At 39.6% G+C, this 19,026-nt stretch overlaps 1 protein-coding gene across 1 annotated transcript in view; it reads right to left on the bottom strand.

Moving 5' to 3' along the window:
* Positions 1-19,026, bottom strand: part of LOC126470048 (26S proteasome non-ATPase regulatory subunit 5-like) — a 200,572-nt gene that overhangs the window by 122,663 nt on the left and 58,883 nt on the right. The window contains exon 4 of the mRNA XM_050097549.1: positions 2,240-2,492. Within this exon, the coding sequence (XP_049953506.1) occupies positions 2,240-2,492 (253 nt within the window). The remainder of the gene's footprint in view (positions 1-2,239; positions 2,493-19,026) is intronic.

The following is a 19,026-nucleotide window of genomic DNA, read 5'->3' as shown; positions in this document are numbered from 1 at the left end:
TAATTGAGGAGTAGAGGGTGGGGGGGGGGGTGGGGGGGGTGGGGGGGGTGGGAAGCCCTGCTTCCCTCTTACAGGTCAGCCAGCCTACAACAATGTTCCATTGTTCTGCAAAAGGAGAATTCACGTGAGTTGCTGATCCCTTCTGATGTCATGAGAGTCATACTCTAACCCTGTGATGGACCAGGGTTAGTCTCATCACTCATTTCAAAGAAAAGAAAATAGTGAGCTAGATACAACAGAAAGTAAAGTGCTGTGCACAAAGCATATGGTAACAGCTATCTCACAATCACTTGCTGAGGTCAGCTGTGGCATAAACAAGGTAGTTCAGATCCAAATTCTACCAGTATCATATGTAACCATAGTTCAAGACATCCAAAACCTAATACTGCTGTGTTACAGTGTCCACAATTTTCTGTAATACCAACTTTGACCAGCAGACAAATGTAAGCATTTCTTTGTTCTAAGATGTTTAGCGCCATGGTCGAATCCTGCATTGCCATATGTTGCATGAATCTCTTACCATTGTTCGACATGGGACCAGAGTGTAACTTATGAGAGCACTGATACAGTATTCCATTTGTGCGTGGGTGTGCTCTTTATTTTGCAAACACATTCTTATGTGCATCCTCTTTCCAAGCTGAGCTTCACCAGATGTGCAATATCAGTAAAATCAGTTACTCTTTCGTATATTATATGCAAAAAATAAAGCTACTTCAAACTATCCCTGATGAAGTACCTCATCTGGATACAATTTGCTGTGAAATAGCATTCATCTCACAAATCCGAATTTTGAGACGGAATTTGTGTTTATCACAAATGAGAAGTTTTTAAGTTCCTACATGTTGTGGGATGGACTTATGGCGTGAGTGAAAATCAATTAAGAGGCGGAAGACAAAGTTGTGGTGACAATTCACTTTTTACACCCAGTCCTGGCTCATAGGAACAAACCACCCAACAATTTTCTGTGAATATTTTAGAGTACATGGTACCACCTGAACATTGTTACCTTTAATCTATCGAGGGTATTTCCGGATTCACGGCATCACTTACATGGCACTAATGTTCATACTTTCTAGTGGACTATTTGAACCATAATCAGGCCAGTCCCACAAGAGTTATGAAATTTAATGAGATTTTGTTTCTTTCATCCAGTGTGCAATTGTGGCTCAGATATTCGATATATGATCAGATGACATCTGTGATGAGCTTTGTCGAATTAACCCATTCACTGAGTTGATAGGGAAACTATGTAACCGACAGGGCAGAAGTCCTAGGCTGTACACACTTTGCTACAATGTGTTATCTGTTCTTTCTTTACTTAGGTTTCTTTTTGATAACTTATCAATATATATGTGCAATGGTGCTTCATTTATATTTTTTGCAGATACTCATAAACAAGAGGAAAAGTCTAAGACACTGTCAGAAAGAAACAAAGCATTTTGCCACAATATGCAAAAGTGATCGAGGCATGGCTTTACAGTCATTCAGAACACTATACAAATATGAAACATTTTTCATTCTCATTACAGGTGAGTAAAACTGGTGAACTGTTTAAACAAATTTCCAAATCACAAAACCAAAGAGCATCCAGAATACGTAATACCATCATAACTGAAAACAACACTAACAATCTTTAAAATGTAGACAGGAAGCAACAAATATTCCCTTGATACATTACTTGTTTGTCACTTTACAAAGAAAAGAATGTCCAGTTTGTAAAATTTACTAGCCAGTAGTACAGAATCACACAAGAAAGCACAGGAGCACACACAATATGGTACTGAAAATTTCTCATGACAACTCAAAATTGATGAGTAAAACTGAATACCAGTTAAACATGACTAATACAGAATAATCTTCCTGAAGTAGTTTACTTTGAATGTGCTATTAAATGTTGTAATGTTTATGAAAAATATGAATACTGAATGATGACTGGAATGCAAAATTTCAGAACTAGTTAATTCACACTTTTATGTTCGTATACTGTTGCTTATTATGACCAATTAATTTTATATGTGGTGTCTGTTCTTTTGGACATGTCCAAAAAGAACACACCATTTTGATCCTGCAGCTATTATAATTTTAGATGCCCAACCAAAGTTGATGCACATTCAAACTCACCAATTTTGTATTTTTCACTTATTTCTCACTGTACTTTAATGATCTTGGATACAAGTTCACTTTGTATTTATGAGCAGACATTATGTGTTGCAAATGTAGTTATATATGATGATCTTACCTGGCAACAACAAAGAAAGTGATGGATCAGTGTACATTTGCGTAAATTTAGAACAAATGTATATTATAACTCCTTCAGTTTCAAGGTATTTAAATCCATAACTTGTTTCAGCAAGTTTTCCGATGAGGTCTAATGCATTTAATTGCATCAGGGGATCCTCTTGTTTAACTTCAGTGATCAGTTCTGGTAATAGACCACACATTACACACTCCACGAAACCTTCTTCAGATGTTAAAGCAATTCCCACGATCACCTGAGGTTAGAACATAATTATATAGGATAAAACAAAGTGTAATTATTATTGTGCTAAAATCTACAACTCTCAAGATCAGTTACTACACAACTGAAAGGCAATGTAAGAAGTATTGAGGAAAAAACACATGGGAAAGAGCAGATGAGTTACTATGTAACAGTGTTAATTAACTTCCTGTGAAAGTACAAAATAAAGTGGCACAGTAGATATGAAGAATTTCCTGTCGAAGGATAAGTGTGATTGTCTACGGAACACTGAGCAATGATGTGACGTGTTAATAAAGGAGAAAGGAAAAGGGGCAGAGTGATAACTGGGCACAGGACAATGAGAGAGACATCATTAGAGGGAAGGGGGGAGGGGATGGGGGGGTGGGGGAGAGGGAGGAGGGAGGGAATTGTTATTTATTTCACTTGGCAAGAATATAGCCTTTAGGCAGCCTCTTACATCCAATCAGATAGTGTGCTAACATTACAATATACATAGTACAAGAGTTGTATGCAACAACAACAACAACAACAACAACAACAACAACAAGAAACTATTTTAATAAATATATGATATGTAGGTAATATTGATATTATTAACACTATGTTGAATAATATCCTCATTATGATAATGTCAAATGTGAGTACTGACATACTAACAGAAATGCATGGCATCAGTGCAGAAGGAACCAAATCTCGGTTAGTCTAATGGTTCATGGAAAAGTGAGAAACAATATCGTAAAGTTAGCATATGAGACATAAGAAAGAAATTAGAAACATAGAGAGGTGAGGAGAGCATGGGTGGCATTCACATTGTGACAGATATGATGGTTCACTGCTAGACAAAAGAAAGGTAGTTTTGAATTGGACAGAGATTACTGGGTAGTTTGTTGACTAATATATGGATGAAATGGTGGAAGGTTTACTGTAATGCATAGCTACAGCCAAGATGCTGCAAGTATCAGATCTTGTATTGTAGTTATGGAATGACGATAGGTATTTGATATGTGAGGAAAGATAACATGAGAAATTATGAAAATGACGATGCAAACAGAGACTGTGAAAATCAATATCGCCTATCTGTTTGAATTCACTCTAACTGAGCATCAGAAAGACTGACATTCTGCTACGCGTGTATTTTACACAAGCATTCACCGCTAGCTAGCTAGCACCTGAAGTTTTCACAATTTGAGTCACGTTGAAATACGTCACAGTAAATTTGGCAGGATTAGTTTCATTTTAGTGAAGGTCACAACATTTTTTATAAATTTTTGAACTACATATATGCAAGAGTGACTTCCTCCACGCTGTGACAGTTTATTCTTCCCAATTTAGATGTTCGTGCAAGATTATGCCAAAATCTTATTACTTTTAATGGATAAATGGGTATCGTCGCGGAACATAGCAGGAATAATTTCACAAAACTGTTAGCTGAGAAACTTTCATTGTGATGTAAAGATGATTTATGACTTTGTAATATTTAATTTAAGACCCATTTAGTGTGCCAAATATGATACTGAACGACTGTCATTCATATCTAATATAGCAGCAGCAACGTTCATAGGGTAGTGTAATGGTACTTGAATTATGTAACCATTACGGCACCTCACCTCAACCTCTCGATACCAGCGATATTCTACTGTGTTTCTGTAAAATAGTTAACATATTTCTGTGACAACATTCAGATTTGATTTCATTAATGTAGAGGTACTTCGATACATCGATATGTATATACTGCAATGATATTATTCTTATGTGTATTATTTCTTTTGTCACTATGATCTTTGATGTACTTGTAACTCTGATTTTTGGGCGTGTAAGTGGCTATTAGAGAGTCAAGCTTTGCTCGTCATGTTAAAAAGACGCAAATTGTAGTCAGTTTATGAAATGTGAACTTTAACAGCGAGGAAGATATTTTCAAGTATGTTTTCTATTGTGAAGTGATGTTTTGGAACGAGTTACGTGATATTGCAACAAAAGTAATAAAAAATAAGTGTAACTTAAATTCGGAGTGCTGATTACTTTTTTACATCACCATTGTCCTAACTTGCAAAAGTTCAATCTTCAAGATGGTTTATGAAACACATCTATAAAACTTTTGAATATCGCAGAATAACACCTAGGCCTGTTTGCATCCGAGCCGGGAATCATCACTACCTAGATTTTCGACGATTGAGCCATGAGTTCACAACGAGATCAGGGTGGGAAACACAAAAAGATGAGTGCCTAGTCTATCCATTATTTCAAGAAATGACTTTATTAACTGTGCCTTAATGACACCTGCCACATAATATAACTTTGTTGTTGCCCGAAAATGCAATATTTAGCAGTGTGAGCAACACTACAATCATAATTAATTTTTGACCTTTGTTGTGGTAGGGTTGTTAGAGTAGGCACTTACTACGACTGAATACTATTGACAACTAAGCAAAAAGTTGTCTTCAGTCAAAACAGTGGTGTGATGAGCTCTCCACGTTACTTTATCCCGTGCAAGCCTCTTCAACTCCAAATAGCTACTGCAACTTATATCCTTCTGAACCTGCTTACTGGATTCGTCTCTTGGTCTCCCTCTACAGTTTTTATGCCCCATCTCCAATCCCCCACACCTCCCTCCAACATTAAATTGATAATTTCAATGTCTCAGAACGTGATCTATCAACCGATGCCTTCTTTTAGTCAAGTTATGCCACAAATTTCTTTTCTCCGCAATTCTATTCAGTATCTCCTCATTTGTTACATGATCAACCCATCCAATCTTCAGCATTCTTATGTAGCACCACATTTAAAAGCTTGTGTTCTCTTCTTGTCTAAACTGTTTATCGTCCATGTTTCTCTTCCATACAAATACTTCCAGGCAAATGCCTTCAGAAAAGACACCCTGAAACTTAATATATTCAATGTTAACAAATTTCTCTTGTTCAGAAATGCCTTTCTTGTTGTCACCAGTTTACATTTTATATCCTCTCTACTTCAGCCATCATCAGTTATTTTATAGCTCAAATTGCAAAACTCATCTAATCTGATTCCTTCAGTATTGTCTGATTTACTCCATGTTCCATGTTTATCTTATATTTGCCTTTCAAGACACTGCCCATTCCATTCAAATGCTCTTAATAAATCCTTCATTGCATCTGACAGAAATACAATGTCATCAGCAAACATAAAAGCTTTTATTTCTTCTCCCTGAACTTTACTTCCTTTTCCCAATTTCTCCTTGCTTTTATTCACAGCTTACTCGATTTATAGATTGAATAACATTGGAGACAGGATAAAATTCCATCTCACCGCCTTCTCAACTATAGCTTCCCTCTCATGACCTTAGACTCTTATAACATCTGTCTGGTTTCTATACAAGGTGTAAAAACCTTTCTCTTCCGGTATTTCACACCTGCTACCCAGACAATCTCAAAGAGTGTATTCCAGTCAACATTGTCAAAAGCTTTCCCCAAATCTACAAATGCTATAAACATATGTCTCCCTTTCCTTAACCCACCTTGGGTCAATGTTGCCTCACATGCTCCGACATTTATCCAAAAACAAAACTGATCTTATAAAGCGTCAGCTGCTACCTGCATTTCCACTCTTCTATAAATGATTCGTGTCAATATTTTGCAACAATGACTTGTTAAACTGATAGTTCAGTAATATTTACGCCTGTCAGTGCCTGCTCTCTTTAGATCTGGAATTATTTCTTTCCTCTTTAAGTCTGATTGTATTTCCCTGGTTTTTATATCTCGCACACCAGGTGGAATAGTTTAGTTGCGGTTGGTTCTCCCTAGGATAACAGCAGTTATGACGGAATGTTGCCTACTCCAAGAGCCCTGTTTCAGCTTAGGCTTCAGCTCTGTCAAATTATTCTCGCAGTATCATCTTCATCTACTTCCTTTCTATAATACTGCCTTCAAGTTAATTTCCCTCATTTAACAACTGTGCATATTCAGTCCACCTTTCAGTTTTTCCTTCTTTGAACAGATACAGTCAGTGGAGATCATTAAAAGTTCCTCTCAATTGGCTAGCACCTAAAATGTGAAGTAATGTAATTGCAAATATTGTGTCATGTAACATGGCATGTTAATAATTACATTTATCCATCAGAAAAATGCCAATTCTACATTTAATATGAAAAAAGTATGGAAAAGTAACTGGTGGAGTTAATGTCAATATAGAATAACATGGAATCAGAAGGATATCAAGATCTTACTGCCAAATTAGTATCAACATGGACTGCAGAACAGAACAGCCTTTTAAAAAGTATGAAGGAATTCTAATGTTCAGGTGGTTTTAGAGACATAACAGAAACTTTATACTCTAATGTAGTCCAAGTCTCAGTATGCACCACTACAACATGAGTAAATGTAGACTCTAGAAAATATTGTAAATATACAGGTATTACAGACATAAGCTTGTAAATGTTCAGTATCACCTGACCGCATCTGATTGAAGGAATCACATGTGTCAGATGACACTTAACACTTGTAAGCTTATGTCTGTGGTCCTATGTTCACTTTGTCTTCGAGAGAGAGAGAGAGAGAGAGAGAGAGAGAGAGAGAGAGAGAGAGAGAGAGAGAGAGGTACTACTGAATGAATGTGAATATCAAAGGAAGATGATTCATACTTTATGAGAAGTGCCCCCTACTTACCCAACTGTAAGGCAAGTTGTCATCCCCCCCCCCCCCCCCCCAAAAAAAAAGTACTTTGCAAAATACGGGGTTGTCTTACATTCACAGATTAAAGTGCTGTTTCTGAGGTCGACATTTTTACACTGTGTTTATTTATTTATTGTTCAGCTAATTCAATCTATACAAGATGTAGCCTCTAAGTTATTAAATATGTTTTTAAGAGGTATTTGCCTGCATCTCTGTCCGCTGTTGTCTTCTGCAGTTGAAGCCCGCAACTGCCCCGAGTTCCTTATCCCAGTGATCTGGTGGTCTTCATTTCTCTCTGGGACTCCACTCTAAAACTGATTTTGTCCATCTTCCATCCTTCGTTCGTGCAATATATCCTGCCCACTGCCATTTTAAAGACTTAACCTGTTCTATAATATCTTTTACTCCAGTTATTGCTCGTATGTCTTCACTTTTCTGTCGATCTTTCTTAGTGTGACCTAACATTGACCTTTCCATAGTTCTCTGAGCAGAGTTAAGTTCCCTTTTGATAAACTCATTTAAAGTCCAAGTTTCCCACCCTTATGTTAAAACTGGTAGGATACAGTGATCAAAAACTGTCTTCTTTAAGTAGACTTGCATGTTATATTTGAAAACTGTTGCACTCCTTCCATAAGCCCACCAAACAAGTTTAATTCGACGAAAAATTTCAGGTATCAAATCCCCTTTTGTCTCAATTAATTGCCCCAGATAAACCTATTCTGTAGCATTGTTTAGGATGTTGCCATTCAGTGTTACTTGTCCTGCAGCAACCACTTATTATGCATAACCTTTGTTTTAGAGTGATTTATTTTAAGTCCAACTTCCTGACAACGATCTGTTAAGTCTAAAAGAGGACTGCATTTCCATTTTACTGTTAGCTAGGACCACTATATCGTCCGCAAATCTCAGGTTGGTGAGCCTTTTACCATTCACCCTTATTCCTCTGTTGTCCCAAATAAATTTGGACATAGCCATGTCGAGAACTGCTATAAATAACTTTGGGGATACAGGATCGCCCTGCTTTACTCCTTTTCCAATGGGAAATTCGCACTTGTTTTTTCCTTTGTTGATAGATGCTACAGATGTGTCATAAATGTTGCACAGTATGTTTATATATTTTGTTTCCACTCCTTGCTCGGCCAGTGTTTGTATGACTGCAGTGTGGCTGGCAATCAAATGCTCTTCCAAAGTCAATGAAGACTATGCATAGTGGCATTTCATACTCACTGGCTCGACTAATTATCTCACGCAGTGTGTTTATATGGTCAATTGTACTGAAACTACTGCAGAATCCAGCTTGTTCTATGGGCTGCGCAGTCTCCACTACCATTTTAATGTGATGTATCAGGAATTTAGTGAACACTTTAATTACAACAGGAAGTAAGCTAATGGGGCAGTAGTTCTTCAGATCATGAATACTTCCCTTTTTATGTAGTAAGATTATGTTTGCTTTGTTCCAGCAGGGTGGGATGCTGCCATTCTATATGTTGAAGTAAAGACTTTAGCCAGATGTTTCTCTGTTTCCTCCCCTGTAAGTTGAGTATGTCAATTGTCAGACCATCATGATCCCCTGCTTTGCCATTCTGCATCTCTTTTATAGCTTTCCTTATTTCTTTGGGGATGATTTTGGTGACTACTTCTTCATCATCGTCATCATCATCATCATCATCTGCACAAGGTTTTCCTAGTGGTTCATGTGTTCTTTCATATAATTTACGATAGAAATTCTTTATATGCTTTAGAATTTCTTTCTTTTCCATTATGTGCCCATTATCAATCGCTACGATTTCGTTTTTAGCAATCATAAGCTTTTGTTTAGCTTTCTTGCAGCTCCTTTTACTCTCTAATGATAATTTTATGGTGTTTTAATTGTATTTTTGTATGTTGGCTCTCATATTCTTCCTTATACACTTACACAGTTCTGAATATTCTATCTCGTCACAAGAAGTTTTAATTTTCATTCTTGTCTTTTTACGAGTAAAGTTTTGGTTTCCGCCCTTAACTTTCCTCGTTGTTTAGTAATTGTTGTCAGTGCATCTATTTGTTTTGCAGTTTCCATTATCATTTCAGCTAGATTTTAATGTTTATTTTTGCTCTTACTATTCTCTAGTCGCTACCAGTATTAAATTGATTTAAAACTGAAACATCTTCAATTATTTTTGTGTGATTTGAGATGATAAAATTATTTCATTGTGGGTCTCATGATTTGGGCTTCTCCATATCCATTTCCTATTATGGTGTTTCTTAAAAAAGATGTTCATGATGAATAATTTATTTTCTTCTGCAAATTGAACCAGCCTTTCACCCCTTTCATTCCTCTCATTGATTCCATGGCAGCCTACTGAGACATCACCCTGTTTTTTGATACCAACCTTGGCATTTAAGTCCCCAATTACCAGTTTAAAGTGGCAGTCTCACCCTGTGTAATAGCTTAGTATATGGGTTGTATTAGATGAAGCTTTGGCAACTAGGATCACGTGGAGATTTAATTTGAATAATTCAGTAGGGTGGGCACTACAATGATTTGAGGATAGGAGTGACAAGCGGGTTTCGTTGTGCTGTCAACAATGGGAATGTATATTGTGTCCCTTGCCTTTTTATGGCCACCTACCACAATCAAATTGCAGTTTTTCTGAATCCAATACTAGTTGGAATGGAACTGACTTTACATTTGGGCAAATACTCAACAATAGTATATGATGAGGGCATGCTGAAAAGTAATGTCTCCCAATTTTTTATTCTGTTCTCAATATTCATTCAGGTATTACCTATCACGCATCAACTTTCCTGCTTCGCTGATGCAAGATGCAACCCTCTGCTGCTAGAGGGCTCCAAATTGTAACATGTAATATGGCAGTGTGTAATGTAACTATGTTGGTGCATGAGAAACAGCATGCTGTAATGGACTTTCTAACTGCAAAATAGTTTTACATCTACATCCACATGATTACTCTGCTATCCACAATAAAGTGCCTGGCAATGAACCACCTTCAAGCTGTCCCTCTACCATTCCACTCTCAAACGGCACGCGGAAAAAATGAGCACTTAAATTTTTCTGTGCGAGCCCCGATTTCTCTTATTTTATCGTGATGATCGTTTCTCTTTATGTAGGTGGGTGCCAACAGAATGTTTTCGCAATGTGAGGAGAAAACTGGTGATTGAAATTTCATGAGAAGATCCCGTTGCAACAAAAAACGCCTTTGTTTTAATGATTGCCACTCCAATTCACACACCATGTCTGTGACACTATTTCCCCTATTTCGTGATAATACAAAACCAGCTGCCCTTCTTTGTACTTTTTCGATGTCATCCGTCAGTTCCACCTGATGCGGATCCCACATCGCACAGCAATACTACAGAATAGAGTGGACAAGTGTGGTGTAAGCAGTCTCTTTAGTAGACCTGTTGCACCTTCTAAGTGTTCTGCCAATGAATTGCCGTCTCTGGTTTGCTCTAACCACAATATTATCTATGTGATCTTTCCAATTTAGGTTATTTATAATTGTAATCCCTAAGCATTTAGCTGAATTTACAGCCTCCAGGTTTGTGTGCCTTATTGCGTAATCGAAATTTAGCTGATTTCTTTTAGTACTCATGTGAATAACTTCACACTTTTCTTTATTCAGGGTCAACTGCCACTTTTCGCACCATACAGATATCTTACCTAAATCATTTTGCAAGTTGTTTTGATCATATGATGACTTTACATGATGGTAAATGACAGCATCATCTGCAAACAATCTAAGATGGCTACTCAGATTGTCTCCTAAGTGGTTAATATAGATCAGGAACAATAGGGGGCCTATAACACTTCCTTGGGGAACGCCAGATATTATTTCTGTTTTACTCGATGACTTTCTGTCTATTACTACTAACTGTGACCTTTCCGACAGGAAATCACGAATCCAGTCGCACAACTGTGGCGATAGTCCGTAGGCACGCAGATTCGTTAGAAGACGCTTGTGAGGAACAGTGTCGAAAGCCTTCTGGAAATCTAAAAATATGGAATCAATTTGACACCCCCTGTCGATAGCACTTATTACTTCATGAGTATAAAGAGCTAGTTTTGTTTCACAAGAACAATATTTTCTGAATCCATTCTGACTATGTATCAATAAATTGTTTTCTTCGGGGTATTTCATAATGTTCGAATACAGTGTATGTTCCAAAACCCTACTGCAAATCGACGTTAGTGATATAGGTCTGTAATTCAGCAGATTACTCCTACTTCCCCTTTTGGGTATTGGTGTGACTTGAGCAATTTTCCAGTCTTTAGGTACGGATCTTTTTGTGAGCAAGTGGTTGTATATAATTGTTAAATATGGAGCTACTTTATCAGCATGCTCTGAGAGTAACCTGACTGGTATACAATCTGATCGGAGGCCTTGCCTTTATTAAGTGATTTAAGCTGCTTTGCTACACCGAGAATATCTTGGCAATTGTTCTTGATTGGAATTCAGAAATATTTACTTCATCTTCTATGGTGAAGGAGTTTCGGAAAACCGTGTTTGATAACTCTGCTTTAGTGGCACTGTCATCAGTGAATTCACCGCTGTTATTGCGCAGCGAAGGTATTGATTGCATCTTGCCACTGGTGTGCTTTATGTATGACCAGAATCTCTTTAGGTTTTCTGCCAGATTTCAAGACAGAATTTCATTGTGGAAATTATTAAAAGTATCTCGCATTGAAGTACGTGCTATATTTTGAACTTCTGTAAAATTTTGCCAATCTTGGGGATTTTGCATTCTTTGAAATTTGGCATGCTTTTTGCGTTGCTTCTGCAACAACGATCTGACCCGTTTTGTGTACCATGAGGGATCAGTACCATCACTTATTAATTTATGTCAACTGCTGTCGATACTCTCTCTCTCTCAAAACATTCCACAACACTTAAATGAGCAGATCGGAAGGAGTGAAGACTGTCTCTTAAAAAAAGGCGTTAAGAGCATTTTTATCAGCTTTATTCAATAGATATACTTTGCGTTTCTTTTTGATGGTTGTAGGTTGTAGGTGTTACAGTATTCAGCCTAGCAGCAACTGCCTTGTGGTCGCTAATCCCTGTATTTGTCAAAATACTCACTATTTGTCCAGGATTATTCGCTGCTAAAAGGTCAAGTATGCTTTTGGAACTTTTTACACTTCGAGTGGGCTCATGAACTAATTGTTCAAAATTATTTTCTGAGAAAGCATTCTGTACCATTTTGGATGATGTTTTATGCCTGCCGCCATCTTTAAATGTATAATTTTTCCAGCATATCAAGGGTAGATTGAAGCCACCACCAACTATACTCATATGAGCGGGGTACTTATTTGAAATGAGACTCAAGTTTTCTTTGAACTGCTCAGCAACTAGATCTTCTGAGTAGGGGGTCAATAAAACGATCCAATTAATAGTTTAGTCCAATTGTCAGGTATAACCTCTACCCATACTATTTCACAGGAACTATCTACTTCAATTTCGCTACAAGGCAAACTACCTCTGACAGCACTAAAGACTGCACCACCAACTGTATTTAATCTATCCTTTCTGAACACTGTTATATCGTTTGAAAAAATTTCGGCTGAACTTATTTCTGGCTTTAGCCAGCTCTCTGTATCTACAACTATTTGAACTTCAGTGCTTTCTATTAGGGCCTGGAGCTCTGGTTCTTTCCAAACACAGCTACGACAATTTACAACTACAATACCAATCGTTTCTACAACTACCTTACTGTGTTTTACCTGCCCACTTTTAGACGGACGCCCCTTCTGTGGTTCCCTGAGACCCTCTAACCTACAAAAACTGCCCAGTCCCTTCCACACAGCCCCCGCTACCCGTGTAGCCATCTCCCGTGTGTAGTAGACTCCCGACCTATTAAGCGGAACCCGGAAACCCACCACCCAATGGCGCAAGTCAAGGAATCTGCAGCCTACAAGGTCACAGAACAGCCTGAGCCTCTGATTCAGACCCTCCACTCGGCTCTGCACCAAAGGACCACAGTCGGTTCTATCGACGATGCTGCAGATCGTGAGCTCCGCCTTAATCTCAGAAGCAAGACTGGCAGCAGTCTTTATCATTTCCGCTAGCCACCCGAAACCTGACAGAATCTGTTCCAATCCAAAGTGACGCACGTCACTGATACTGACATGAGCCACCACCTGCAGTTGGCTGCACTCTGTACTCTTCATGGCATCCGAAAGCACCCTTTCCACATCCAGAATGACTTCCCTCGTAATGCACACAGAGTGCACACTGGCTTCCTTCCCCTCCTTGGCATCCATGTTCCTAAAGGACCACATTATGCGCCTAATGTTGGAGCTCCCAAATACCAGCAAACCCACTCTCTGTGAATGCCCAGACCTTGCGGGCCGAGAAGCTTCCTCTGGAACAGGGTGGACGACTGCATCCGGCTCAGAGACATCGTCAGCCACAGATAACGCCTGAAACCTGTTCATCAAATGAACCAGGGAGGCCCTACAATCAGCCCCTCGGAAAGTTTTTCGCTGCCTGCCAGACTTTGGAATAATCTCCCACTCAATCACAGGTGAGGGGTCGGCCTCAGTGCAGGCAGTTCATCCACACATGGAGCACCCTCTCCTCCAGCACAACAATGTCAGATCACACACAAGTGCCGCGACTTCTGCAACAATCCAACACCTTAGGTTCACTGCCATCAATCATCCTCCATATAGTCCCAACTTCGCCCCATCCAACTTTTGCCTGTTTCCTAAACTTAAAGAACACATTGGTTGACTTCAATTTGATAATGATGAAGCACTGCAGGCAGAGGTGATGATGTGGCCCTGTCAACAAAGTCAAACAATCTACAGTGATGGTATCAACTGGTCTCTTGTTGGGAAAATGTGTTCATCGCCAGGATGAGCATTTTAAGAAATAAATACATAGGCATGAAGAACAAAGTTATAGAATGTTAATAACATTTGTTTTATTTTAAAAGCTTTAAGAGTCGTCACATAAAAAATTTGGAGGAATTACTTTTCAGCATGCACTTTAAACATTTCTACAGGAGACACACTACAGCTGCTACTGCTCTACAGCACTGCTGATTTTCAAGGTTGGCAACAATGTTAACTTGGAGTGGTACAATTTCACAATTCATTTATTGAAATTCAATTTCCTTATGTATTCTGCACTGTAAGAACTGTGAATTGTTGCAATCAATAATGGATGGAAATCACAGCAGTGACTCTGCTGAGAAGTTTGGGTCTACAAGTTTGCACTTCACAACTGATCTGACAGACAAGACAACAAAAACTTTAAGTTACTGGTAATTCATGAAGCATAGACCACAAACAACTGTGCTGCAAGAAGAAAATTTGGTGTCACAGGAGCAAACGTTCATGGGTGGTGTCAGATGAAGAACATATTAAAGAATGGCAGTTCTACAAACCAAACTTTCAGGGGACTGAAGCAGGAAATATTTCATGAACTGGAGCAGCTGGTTGCTCAATATAATTTTATTAGTAGACTGTCTAAGTATTTGTAACAAATTTCCCTGAATTTACTGTCCTCCAGGACAGTTCTCGCAGTCAAATTACTCTTGGGACCGAGAGCTGGCTGAAACCTGAAGTCGAAAGCTCTGAGATATTTTGTGCGTCATGGAACACATATCAGAAAGATAGATTAGAGGCCATAGGAGTGGGAGTGTTTCGTGCAGTTGACAAAACTGTTGTCTCTAGTGAGGTCCAAGTTGAGTGTGACAGTGAAGTTATCTGGTCACATTTAACAGGTGTAGGTGAAACCAAATTAATTGTTGGATGTTTTTACCGGCAATGCAATTCTGCTGTGACTGTTCTAGAGTCATTCAGGGAGAATGAGAGAGAGAGAGAGAGAGAGAGAGAGAGAGAGAGAGAGAGAGAGAGAGACAGAGAGAGAGAGGGGTGGGGGGTGGGGGGGTTTACAGGTAGACAGTCATGCAAAATAGTTCTGAACATGTTTTCTGAAAACTAGCTCGAGCAGCTAGCTCGGCAGCCCACACGCAATGGTATTATCTTAGATCTTGTAGCTACAAATAGGCCGGAACTTATTGGCAATGTCAGTATGGGAAAGGGGATTAGTGATTACGATGTCACTATAGCAACTATGACTATGAATGTTAACAAATGAGTCAAGAAGGCTAGGAGAGAGTTTCTGCTGGATAAGGAGAGAGTTTCTGCTGGATAGGGCACATAAGCAGTTATTAGCATCTCACTTAGAAAGTGAATTGGCATCACTTAGTGACCAGTAACATGGATGTAGAGGAATTATGGTTCAAATTTAAGCAGATTGTAAATCGTGGTCTGGGCAGTTATGTGGCTAGTAAGTGGATAAAGGATGGAAAAGACCTGCCATAGTTTAATAACGAAATTTGGAGGATGCTGAGGAAGCAGAGGTTGTTGCACCCTCAGTTCAAAAGGGAATGAACAAATGATGACAAGCAAAGGTTAGTAGAGATTCGTTCGTCTGTGAAAAGATCTATGCACAAAGCATACAACAACTACCACCATCACACCTTAGGAAAAGACCTGGCAGAGAATCCGAGGAAATTCTGGACATATGTCAAATTGCTAAGTAGGTCTAAGGCTTCCATTCTGTCCCAGTCTGTGGAAATTGGAGATAGCAAAATGAAAGCCAAAGTTTTAAATTTCACATCCAAGAAATTGTTCACACAGGAGAATCATACAAACCTACCCTCATCTGACCATTGGACAGACTCCCGTATGGACGACATAGTAATAAGGATCCCTGGTCTAGAGAAACAACTGAAAGAGCTGAAAGCAAGTATGTCACCAGGTCCAGATGGAATCCCAGTTCGATTTCACAAAGAGTACCCTATGGCACTGGCCCCTTACTGAATCTATCGCCCAGCACAAAGTCCCACGCAACTGGAAGAAGGCACAGGTGATTTAAGTATATAAGAAGGATAAAAGAACGGACCTGTAAAATTAGGGACCAATAACCCTAACATCTGTTTGCTGCAGAATCCTTAAACATATTCTAAGTTCGAAAATAATAAAAATTTCTGGAGACTGAGAAGCTGTTGTCCACAAATCAGCATGGTTTTAGATGGCACCACTCGTGCGTGATTCAGCTTGCCCTTTTCTCACATGATATACAGCGAACTATGGATGAAGGACAACATGCAGATTCAATATTTCTAGATTTCTGGAAAGCTTTTGATGTGGTGTCCCATTGCAGGCTGTTAATGAAGGTACGAGCATATGGAATAAGTTTACAGATATGTGAATGGCTCAAAGACTTCTTAAATAATAGAACCCAGTATGTTCTCCTCGACAGCAAGTGTTCATCAGACAAGCGTATTGTCAGGAGTGCCCCATTGAAGTGTGATACGACTGCTGTTGTTCTCTATATACATAAATGATTGGGCGGACAGAGTGAGCAGCAATCTGCAGTTGTTTGCTGTGATGCTATGGTATATGGTAAGGTATCAAAGTTGTGTGATTGTAGGAAGATACAAGATCACTGAGACAAAATTTCCAGTTGGTGTGATGAATGGCAGCTAGCCCTAAATGTGGTAAAATGTCAGTTAATGTGGATGAGTGGGAAGAACAAATCTGTAATGTATGGATACAGTATTACTAGTGTCCTGCTTGACATAGTCCTATTGTTTCAATATTTGGGTGTAACTTTGCAAAGCGATACAAGACGGAATAAACATGTGAGAACTGTGGTAGGGAAGGCAAATGGTAGACTTTAGTTTGTTGGGAGAATTTCAGGAAAGAGTGGTTCATCTGTAAAGGAGACTGCACATAGCACGCTGGTGCAACCTATTTTTAAAAAGAGTACTGCTTGAGTGTTTGGGATCTGTACCAGGTTGGATTGAAGGAAGACATCGAAGCTATTCAGAGGTGGGTTGCTAGATTTGTTACCGGTAGGTTTGAACAACACATACATGTTACGGAGATGCTTTAAGAACTCAAATGGGAATACCTGGAGGGAAGGCGACATTCTTTTCGAGGAATACTGTTGAGAAAATTTAGATAAATGGCATCTGAAGCTGATTGCTGAACAATTCTACTCCCGCCAACATACATTGCACATAAGGACCATGAAGATAAGATATGAGTAATTAGGGCTCATACGGAGGCATACAGACAGTGGTTTTTCCCTTGCTCTATTTGCAAGTGAAACAAGAAGGGAAATGCCCAGTGGTGGTACAGGATACCCTCCGCCACACACTATATGGTGGCTTGCAGAGAATCTATGTTGATGTAGATGTATGTCAGGCAAATGCAGTGAAGGCTTCCCAACTACGAGAAATTCCAAAATGGGGAGGTAAAGAAGAATTGTCAAATTGCATGCATTGAAGAATTCAAAGCAAGTACTGGCTGGTGTCTGAGGATGATAAAGAGGACAGAGCTTAGTACAACAGAGAACAACGCTTTGATAAAGCTGTGAAATGTTACTGTCAATGTGATTGGTGTTAAAAGTGTTCCCTTCAGAAGTTCTGGCAATAATGTAATGCAGGGTGCACAAGCAGATGGCAGGTTGGTTTGCTGGATTAAAAGAGGGGGAAAGGGACCAAACTATGAGGTCATCAGTCACTTGTTCTGGATAAAACAATGCCACAAGTGTGAGAATAAAACAAACGAGACTGACAACTCAAAACAGGATGAAAGGAAAAATCACAAGAACGATGAAGGGCAACAAACATGTAAATGGACAAAAGGGACAAGAAAACCACATAAATGCAAGAAACACGATGAAGAGATTACAACAACAAAGTAGATTACCATGGTTGGCTGACCACAAGACTAAAAAAGGAGAAACCAGCCCACTCTGCAACACATTAAAACCTCCACCCCAGAAGCACTAGGCTGGAGGACACAGAGGGACAAAGGACATGCTTTAATACTTAGATCAAATGATAAAACCCACTCTCCTGAATACAAGGTAAAACTAAATCAGCCAATGAGGCATTGTCAGATAAAATTAGCGGCAACGAGTCCGGTAACCCAAGATTTCGTTGCTGGGCAGTCAAAGTGGGACAGTGCACCAGAATACGGGCCACTGTCAATCGGGCACCACGCCGAAACTCAGGCGGGTCTTCACGGTGCAAGAGGTAACCGTGGGCTGCCCTAGCGTGGCCAATGCGGAGCCGGCAGAGGACAACTGATTTCTGCGTGAGGCTCACATAGAAGACTTCCACACATTCGTAGTCTCCTTAATGACACACAGTTTGTTGTGTGTACTGTTATGCCATTCCATCTCCCAAAGCTAAAAAACCCTACGGCGTAAGTCAGAACGCAGGTCAGGTTCAGAGATGCCCATCTCCAGAAGCGGTTTTCGCATAGCCTGTTTGGCCAGCCTGTTGGTAAGTTCGTTGCCTGGGATGTCAACGTGTCCTGGGGTCCACTCAAACACCACTGAATGACGGGACCGGTCCAGGGCATAGATGAACTCCTGGATGGCGAGGGTAGCACTGATCGATAGCTTGTAGGCTGCTTAAGGAGACAGTACACAGAAGAAACAATTCCCTGGGGCATGAACGGATATACTGAAGTGCACAAGAGATGGCCACCAGCTCTGCAGTGAATACACTGCAGCCATCGGGCAAGGAATGCTGTTCAAAATGACCTCTGTCGATGCAGGCGAAACCAACATGACCATCAGCCATTGAGCCATCGGTGTAAACCACTTCAGAGCCCCGGAACACAACAAGAATTGAGAGGGAGTGACAGTGAAGAGCGGCAGGAGTTACTAAGTCATGCAAAAGACCCAGACGAATCTGTGTACACCATGGAGGTGTATGTAGATGGACCTGGATGGGAGGTGGTAAAGGGAAAGAATCCAGTTCAGAAAGAAGGAATCGCACGCGAACCACAATTGTTAGCCCTGACCTGGACCACTGATGCGGGAGATGAACTGCTGTGGGTGGAAAAAAGAGATGGTAATTTGGATG

This window comes from Schistocerca serialis, chromosome 3 (assembly GCF_023864345.2).
Source record: "Schistocerca serialis cubense isolate TAMUIC-IGC-003099 chromosome 3, iqSchSeri2.2, whole genome shotgun sequence".
Lineage (NCBI taxonomy): Eukaryota > Metazoa > Arthropoda > Insecta > Orthoptera > Acrididae > Schistocerca > Schistocerca serialis.
Note: the sequence above shows the minus strand (reverse complement) of the source record. Positions and strands in the feature narration are given on the sequence as shown.